Below are 9,556 nucleotides of genomic sequence, written 5' to 3' on the forward strand. Positions count from 1 at the left end.
TATTGGATGTGGAATCATCTCTGTTAGTTTTAAAATCCATTCCTGGGTGTTCAATTTGCTACTGTTGTTGCTGATTGTTCTTGTTGCTTTGCTAATGCTGATCTTCCTCTTCTTTTACTTCCAATACCAGGTACATGGCTGTAACCTTGTCGATATTGTAAATTGAAATGTGAAAGCATGGAACTTTGAAGTTTAAATTTAGCTTTTTCTTTGTTTCTTTTACTGATTGTATTTAGGCTATTTCATATATTAATTATTCTGTAAATTTCTGTTGCTTTGCATAACTAGGCATCTTGTAGTGATGTATTAAATAATACTCTGCTTTAGTTTGATTATTAGATAGTATATATTTAAGCATGCTCATTACTGTCAAACTGTTTAATAATTGGAATAAGAGGAAAATAACATAAGTTGGTCTTTAGTGAATCGGCTTGGCAAAACTGATTAGTTCACTAGCTATGAAGGTTTTAATATTGTCAACAGTAGGTTAATCGTGAACATGTAGCTAAATTTAGTTAAAGCATGAATTTAAATTAATTTCGTGAATTAGGCATTATGGCATGATTTGAGTTCAAACAAGACGAGTTAACGTTTAAATTTAATAAACTTTCAAATATGCATTAGTAATTAAGATTGATTCTAGTTTCAAATAGTTGTAAATAATTAATTCCAACGGTTCAAGTCATCTAACAATGCGAGTTTAATCTAGTTATAGGATAATTAGTTTCTTTTGAATATATTATTTGTCGTTCCGTATTTTATTTATAATTTCAATTTTAGTAATATTCCTTTCCATTAACATTTGTCTTAATCTAGCATTTAATATGTTACGCCTTTTTTTTAAGCATGTAATTAATTAGGATTTTTTCTCTTTTTTTTTAGAGACAAATTTAATAGAAATGTAGTCACTTTAGGGTATCCTTAAAATAAATGAGGCGTGCTTCGCCAAAATAAAACGCAAGCTACGGGACCCTCAATAAATGGTTAATAATTAATTAGACTTCGGATGGGCCGTTTTAGCAAGATTTCACGGCCTTCTCAAAAATAATAATACGCTAGTCGCTTTAGGCGTGCCTTTAATAATTTACTTTCTTAAACGCGGGTGTACATTGATGTGACCCAAGTCCAAATCTCAACGGAGTCGAAATGTGTCGATGACCACGGGTACATTAATTGTGACGTGGTTCGAGATACATTTTCACAACGTTGCAATTCTCTGTAAAATAATAAAAATAAAAGCGGTAAAGAGTTAGAATTTGCACATAAGTTCGTATTTGTATAAAATCAGATAATTAAGCAGAATATAACAGTTGAGCGACTGTGCTAGAACCACAGAACTTGGGAATGCCTAACACCTTCTCCCGGATTAACAGAATTCCTTATCCGGATTTCTAGTGCGCAGACTGTTAAACAGAGTCATTCTTTTCCTCGATTCGGGATTCAACCGGTGACTTGGGACACCATAAATCTTCCAAGTGGCAACTCTGAAATAAATAAATAAATCCCGTTTCGATTGTCCTTTAATTGGAAAAACTCCCTTCCGCACCCTTTCCTGGCGGTGCGGGCGAAAAAGGAGGTGTGACACATACCACTGCATTATCATAGTCGGAGAAATATCAATAGGCAGCAGAATGCACAAGAGCAATTGCCTGACATCTCACTACCCCAAAGTAGTGGGAGTAATATTAAGCAACCTCATATTGTTGAGCAACCTGAAACTATTCTACAGCCTGCACTCCAGGAAGAAGTTAACGATATCCCAGCAGCATAAGATGTGAAGAATAACATTGAGGCTTCAGTTCCGAAAAATGATGTTGTGATCCAACAACAAAATCAGACTACACCTGTAGTGACTAGTCGTAGTGGGAGAATTATTAAAAATCCTCTCCGATTTGCGCTTTTGGGAGAATCTTATGATAGAATCTCTGAAGAGCCTAATACATAACCTATTAATTACGACGAAGCACTAAAGAATACAGATGCTAATAAATGGGTTGCTACTATGAAATCTGAAATGGAGTCCATGTACTCCAATCAAGTATGGGATCTTGTGGAACCACCTACTGGAGTCAAACCCATTGGTTGTAGATGGATCTATAAGAAAAAGAGAGGAGTGGATCGAGAAGTGCAAAATTTTGAAGCTAGGCTTGTTGCAAAATGGTTTACTCAAAAAGAAGGGATCGACTATGAGGAAACCTTTTCGCCAGTAGCCATGCATAAATCCATTAGGATTCTCTTATCCATTGCTGCTCATTACGATTATGAGATTTGGCAAATGGATGTCAAGACAACTTTTCTTAATGGAAGTCTTGATAGGTGCATCTGTATGGCACAACCAGTTGGTTTCATAAAAAATGGCAATGAGCACATGTTATGTAAATTAAAGAAATTCATTTATGGATTGAAACAAGCTTCTAGAGCATGGAATATTTGTTTTGACACATCGATTAAAACCTTCGATTTTGATCAATGTAAAAATGAGTCTTGTGTCTATAAGAAGCGGGATGGAGATAAAGTTACATTTTTAGTTTTATACGTGGATGATATTTTGCTCATAGGAAATAATGTGAGCATGTTGAATTCAGTAAAAGAATGGTTGTTCTCACATTTTGATATGAAAGACTCGGGACAAGCGGCAATTATCCTTGGGAACAAGCTTATGCGAGATGCAAGCGAAGGTTATTAGGCTTATCCTAAGTACTTTATATTGATACTATTCTCCCCAGGTTTAGCATGCAAGATTCCAAAAAAGGATTTCTCCCTTTTAGACATGGAATATCTCTGTCAAAAGATCAGTCCCAAAAAATGACTGATAAGATAGAAAAGATTAAGGCGGTCCCTTATGCTTCTGCTATAAGGAGTCTCGCCTGGTGAGATACTATTCTCACCAGGTTTAGCATGCAAGATTCCAAGAAAGGATTTCTCCCTTTTAGACATGGAATTTCTCTATCAAAAGATCAGTCCCCAAAAACGACTTATAAGATAGAAAAGATGAAGGTGATCCCTTATGCTTCTGCTATAAGGAGTCTCATGTATGATATGCTATGTATTAGACTTGATATCTACTTTGCTGTTGGACGGGAACATTGGACTGTCGTTAAACATATAATCAAGTACTTGAAAAGGACTAGGGATTGTATGTTGGTTTATCACTCAGGTGATCTTGCACCCATTGGCTATACTGATACAAATTTTCAGTTAGATAGAGACTCTAGAAAATCTACCTTGGGATATGTTTTTACCGTAGGAGGTGGATCCATAAGTTGGAGGAGCATCAAGCAATCATGTATTGTTGATTCCACCATGGAAGCCGAATATGTGGCTGTATCTGAGGCAGCTAAAGAGGATGTTTGGCTCGGAAATATTCTAAAAGAGCTTAATGTAGTTCATTCGGTTCAAACATCGATTGTACTTTATTGTGACAATAGTGATGCAGTTGCGAACTCGAAGGAACTAAGAATCCATAAAAGGAGTAAGCATATTGAGCGTAAATATCACTTAATTCGGGACGTAACTCAGAGAGGTGGTGCAAGAGTGTTGAAGCATGCGTCAGAGGACAATTTGGCAGACCCGTTTACAAAGAGCTTGCCACAGAAGATTGTTGACAACCATGTAGAAGGAATGGGTACTAGAATAGTAGACGCATGGTTATGAGTTTAAGTGGGAGATTATTGGGATATACTATTAACCATGCGGTTTATGCATAGTATTTTATTTTATTCTTTATGAAATAATTATTTATTTAATTCAATAAAGTACTATTTTAAACAGATCATTTGTTATATGTGTGTCATTTTAGTTATGTAGTAGACAATTTAGTATATGGAGTCTTAGCTCATGCACAGAAGATTAAATTGTATCTGTCACATTGAATAGTTTAAGCGAAACTATAAAGAATTTAATTAGTTGATTAAATTAAATTGTTAGTGATTTAATTTAATTAACTGGTATTTGGGATATTAAAATGGGGAGTTAAAGCAAGTGTTAATGAATTTTCGAAAATCAAATTGAGGATTTTAATTGTAGTTTTTTAGTGGAATAAACTGCAATTAATTTTAGTAGGAATCAATTCATGAAAAATTTCGAACTAATACTATAATTAGTAGCCTCTTATTATTTCTGTGGTCCATACTATACCTAGTAAAAATCTGGATTGATTTGGGTAAAAAGTAACTTGGGAGAAAAGTCATCCAGCGGAGTTAGAGTAGGATTCTACTTGCACAAGCAGAATCCTACACGTTCTTGGAGCCCTAATTTTGGCTGTAAAACGTGTCTACTTAAGGAAGATAGATTTCACCCAATTACTCACTTTTTAGATTTGTATTGTTCTTGCCCACTCAAAGCAAATTTGTCCAAGGTCTTACTAGGACCATAGCAGAAGACTACATCCATGGATTCTTGTTGTGTGGAGGATTTGTGCAACGATTTCAAGAGGTTAGTGCTTCTAATCTAGTAATTATACCATTGTCTAGTTTACATATATTTGATGTCTGAATTGTCCGCTTGCTCCCGCTGCGCATGTTCTAACAAGTACTCCATGTGTTTCAAAAAGATTGTCCTAGTTTGATTTGGCATAAATTTCTGAAGCTTTTGAGATATGTGATCTTAAATTAGTCATAGCATTTGTGTGGTTGTAAAACTTTTGAAACTTGTGATCTTAAACCTGCCATAGCATTCATGTGACTATAAATGCTTCATATTAAGGAAATTTTGATAGATGCTAATCTTTTTAAAACGGATTAATAAGAAAATAGGGTCAATATTTTTTAAACAGGGGGAGTACAAAAAAGGAAGGTTTATAAACTGTAATGTTTCCATCCTACTATTCCTTGAGTTAAGGGAAAACTTGTTTAATTTTGGAAAATGAGTTTCTGCCTTATCAAATATTATAAGTCGTGTGAAGGGGAGCTTTGGCGTTAATGGTAAAGTTATTGGCATGTGACATAGGAGGTCACGGATTCGGACTGTGGAAACAACCTCTTGTATAAATGGAAAGTAAAACTACGTACAATAGGCCTTGTGGTCCGACCCTTCCCTGAACCCCGCACATTACGGGAGCCTAGTGCACCGAATAACCCTTTTGCCGGCTACTTCTTGAGATTCCTGAAGCTCTCACAATGGCCATCTCTAGATCCGTGGAATGTTATATCTAATTTTGCACAAGATTGGGATAAACAAATGTCTATGGTGCTTGTTGTAGTTTTTTTCTCTAGCAGGCAATGAATTTCTAGTAGCTACTCCATAATATGTTTAGTAGTATCTCTTTAATTCTAGAGGTCTCTCGAAAAAAACAAAGTATCCTATATGAATGTTAATCGAGGCATGTAACTCTTGCAGACAATCACCATTGATTAAGTAACTAATACTATTACCTAATTCACGAGGGAAAAAAATAGATTAATTAAGATGTTGTCTTATGTATAAGGTTTAGGAGATAATAAAATTAGCTTGCACACAAGCCACATAAGACCGCATAGCGCAGTGGATTAGCGCGTTTGACTTCGGATCAAAAGGTCGTGGGTTCGACTCCCACTGTGGTCGGTGTCTTTTTTCTGTCTTTATTGTTTTGCAATTAATAGCTGTTCACTGTAGTACGACAAATTTTGCGTTTGCTAAAACCAAGATTATTGTTTGACCATCGTATCTGTTTCCACATATTTACCGAACTGTATTGTTTGAATATTAAAATATCATAATTAAGGGTGTGCTTGGTTTTCCATGAAAAATCAATGGTTTTATCATTTATTTTCTTTTGTTTGGTTGTTGATTGAAAACCTTTTTATAAAAAATATTTTTTAATGTTTGGTTAGAGAGTAGAAAATATTTTTTAGGAAAAATAATTTTTTTATGCTGCCCTCCTCCTCCCCCCCCCCCCCGCCTTCCCTTCCCCCAAGTCCCTATATTTCTTGTGCTTCTCCCCCTCTCCCTCCAAAAAAATACTCAACATTTTCATGACTCTATTTTCTTTAAAAATTTAATTATTCTTCTAAAAATTCGTAGAAACCCAAAGGAATTAATTGCTTTACTTTTTACGCAAAAATAACGTTGTATTTGTGCTTCATAACAAAAAAGAATACTCTCTTTTTTTTGAAAAAGTACTATTTTCTACAACATGAAATAAAGTACTCATTTTGTTGAAATGAAAGAAAATATTTTTTCTACGTCATAAAAAGAAAATACTCTTTTTGTTGCAATAAAAGAAATATTTTTTATTATTTTATTTTGTTGAAATGAAAGAAAATATTTTTTCTACATCATGAAAGAAAATACTTATTTGTTGAAATGAAAAAAAAATTACTTTTTCTATAACATGAAAAGAAAGTACTATTAATAATATTTCTATTTATGGTGAGGTGGGAGTGGGGGCGAGGGTGGGTTGGGGTTGGGGCGGGGGCAGCCCGACGAATTTTGTGGCCTAAAGCCAAACTTTATGAGAGGCTTTAACTTTTAAATTTTTTTAATTATTTATTTGAAGTTTATTTTTTTTTAGCTTTTCTTAGATACAAAGTTATTAATAGTTTTCTTATAATCAATAACTCGTAATAAGTATTTCTCAATTGACGATATAGATAATCCGTTTAACCTTTCTTGTGAAATTATTGTTCTTAGGTAAGATTTTATCAATTTTAATTTTGAAATTTTCTTTCCGTTGAAGCAACGGTAACAAGAGTTATGAACATTATTTCATAAGCAATTTAGGCATTTGGAAAAGAATTAAATCTTTTTATTTGATTAAGTATATCAATTAAATTGTTATCTTCTAATTATACTATTTTCCTTAATACTTTTAATTCAGAAAATAAATCTAAACCATTAATGTCGAATTGATTATTATGCTTTAAGGAACATTGAAGATTAAGGCAATATTTTTTCAAATTTCCAACATCTAGTGATCTTAGTTTTTACTGCCAAATAAAATACCAAAAATATTTTCATATGCTTCGAATTGTTCAAATCCATTTTGAAGTGAAAAAATAGTTTTGTTTAATATGTATCAAAGTAATCAACTCTAAAGGACTTTTCGAAAGATTTTGAGATTTTTATTATCAGCATTCACATCAAATTGTTGTTTCCTATATATCACAAGTTTCTTACGAAATTCTGGTTTGACATTCATTTCAAGTGCAATTTCCTTGGTAGAAATCATAGTAGTCGCAAATCCTTCTTTTCTGTATTTGTTAAAGAAAGAAATCAAACTTTTTCACTTTACAGAACTCTTTTTAAACTTATACATAGTCTATTAGGTGTAATAAAAAGTGGGGCCCCACAAATATGGGGCCTAAAACGGTTGTTTTACTTGCTTTATGTGGGTTGGGTGGAGTTTGGGGTGGGGTGGGGTGAGAGTGTGGATGGATTGGTAGGGGTTGATGGGGGATGGGAAACGGGGGAAGGGTTGGAAACTTTTTTTGGAAAATGTTCACTTCTCTAAGTTCTCTTGATAAGATACTGCCTATTACTAGCACCCTTCCCAGTTTTTGTGCATACTACCTATTACTAGTGGGATTAAATCTTTGTTACACGTGAAAAGAGGAAGAGACAAATAGGTAAAAGAAATGTGATCAAACATCTACTTATATATATATATATATATATATATATATATATATATATATATATATATATATATATATATATATACTAATATATATAAGAGGGAATAGCAGAGAGCTCTCGGTCAACATGTCTGTTTCATCACAAGGGTATATTTGATAATTTGCAATATCTGTGCTTCTCTGCTGTTGTACCTAAAGTCTTCATATATATACTACAGCACAACCCTTTTCCGTGTTGACTACTATACCTTGAGGAGTGTCAAAGATACTGTCTTTAAGGATATTTCATCCACACCGAGATGAATAATATTAGGCGTATCCCCCAGGAATCAACAAGCTCTTCTAGTATAACTAGGAGCAGAAACAACAAAGCTTAAACAAAAGAAAACTCAGCAATGAAAGCAAGCAGTTTAGAAAAAAGTTTTACTTTCTGTTTCATACACTTTTTTGTTTGTCTGCCTTTCAAAGTGAATGTAGAATTAATTATATAGTCCGAAAGTGGACATAAGTTAGTAAGCAACGGCAGAAAACAAATCCATTAAGATTAAGCCATTAATATTAAATAAACGCTATTTTGACTTTCAGGATAGTAACGTGCAAATCTCATAATAGTCATATAAAGACTATTCAAAAGGTGGTTTCAAAATGAAAGCCATTAAGGCTAATCAAGTAGTCACATTTTATATTCTGAGCATGGGCTAATCATGGGCTGCTTTCCGGACACGCCTCATGACCCCTTGGTCGCCTACCAAGCCTCACAATGCCTAGCGCCATGGTCGGCCCCGTGGTCTTAGCTGCGCCAAGTGAAAAGCGCGCATGCGCCTTTTGTCGCCCCGCCAATGCCTCTCGCCAGCGCCCAAGGACTGGCCAATGACAACAGCATCGTGCGCCCTAACAATGTCGCGCGCGCAGATCCTGATGCCTCGCCAGCGCTCAGCTGCAGGCCCATTCCAGCAGCGCCTCGCGCACAGACCCTGATGCCAAGCACCAGCGCCCAGCCTCAGGCCAACACAGCAAGTGTCGCGCGCGCCCACAGCAACGCGCGCGCAGACCCTGACCCGCAAGACAAAGTTGTTGCCATCGGACTTAGTTCTACCTTGTAATAAACTAAGTCCTTTTCGTTGTAATTATAGGCTAGTTTACATCATTTTCATTCAGTGTGCTTCTACAGCTTTATTAGGACTTGTCATGTAATGTTGGTTTATTTTTTTTAAGCATTATTAAGGGGGACCAAACAATCAAACATTTTCAAGCAAGCAATTTTCTGGTGTCTCTCCCCCTCGACACCGCATCTTTTGTAATCAGCATTTCAGTCATCAATAAAATCATCATCATCATTCAAAACTCAATTCTCTCTTAGCTTCCGCAATTGCTTGTGACATTGGTTTTCCCGCACGGCACTGATAATTTAGTCTAGCGTGCGAAGGGGACCTCATTGGCGGACAGCAATCGCACTAACATCGGTTGCTTAGCCTTACTTTGCCCTTCCAAAGAACATCAGGAAGGCGTTGCGTAACAGTTAGTAAGCAACGGCAGAAAACAATTCCATTAAGATTAAGCCATTAATATTAAATAAACGCTATTTTGACTTTCAGGATAGTAACGTGCAAATTTCATAATAGTCATATAAAGACTAATCAAAAGGTGGTTTCAAAATGAAAGCCATTAAGGCTAATCAAGTAGTCACATTTTATATTCTGTTACACAAAATATTCAAAATAATTACTATGATAAAGACTTATTAATAAAATATTAAGAAAATGAATCTAGACATAGTTTTGGAATATATTTTTTTGAGATATCAAAATAATTTTTCTATCAATACCCCACATATCTCAAAAAGAATATAAAATAATAATAATAATAATAATAATAAAATAATTTATTGGGTTTCACAAATGAGCATAATGTGTCGAATGTGGTATTTCTTGGACTATGAACCACACCTAGATAAAATAAGATTAAACTTATAGAACAATTGGTGAAGTTTAAAACTTCTATGA

At 34.7% G+C, this 9,556-nt stretch overlaps 1 protein-coding gene and 1 non-coding gene across 2 annotated transcripts; both read left to right on the forward strand.

Annotated features, from left to right (window-relative positions):
- Positions 1-2,991: 2,991 nt before the first annotated feature.
- Positions 2,992-3,654, forward strand: LOC142172736 (secreted RxLR effector protein 161-like). The gene has a single exon (XM_075236412.1). The coding sequence runs from the start codon at positions 2,992-2,994 to the stop codon at positions 3,652-3,654; it is 663 nt and encodes a 220-aa protein (XP_075092513.1).
- A 1,813-nt stretch (positions 3,655-5,467) lies between these two features.
- On the forward strand, positions 5,468-5,541 carry TRNAR-UCG (transfer RNA arginine (anticodon UCG)). Its single transcript has one exon. It is a non-coding gene; the product is annotated as a tRNA-Arg (tRNA).
- Positions 5,542-9,556: the final 4,015 nt, after the last annotated feature.

Source organism: Nicotiana tabacum, chromosome 18 (genome assembly GCF_000715075.1).
Source record: "Nicotiana tabacum cultivar K326 chromosome 18, ASM71507v2, whole genome shotgun sequence".
In the NCBI taxonomy this organism is placed as follows: Eukaryota; Viridiplantae; Streptophyta; class Magnoliopsida; order Solanales; family Solanaceae; genus Nicotiana; species Nicotiana tabacum.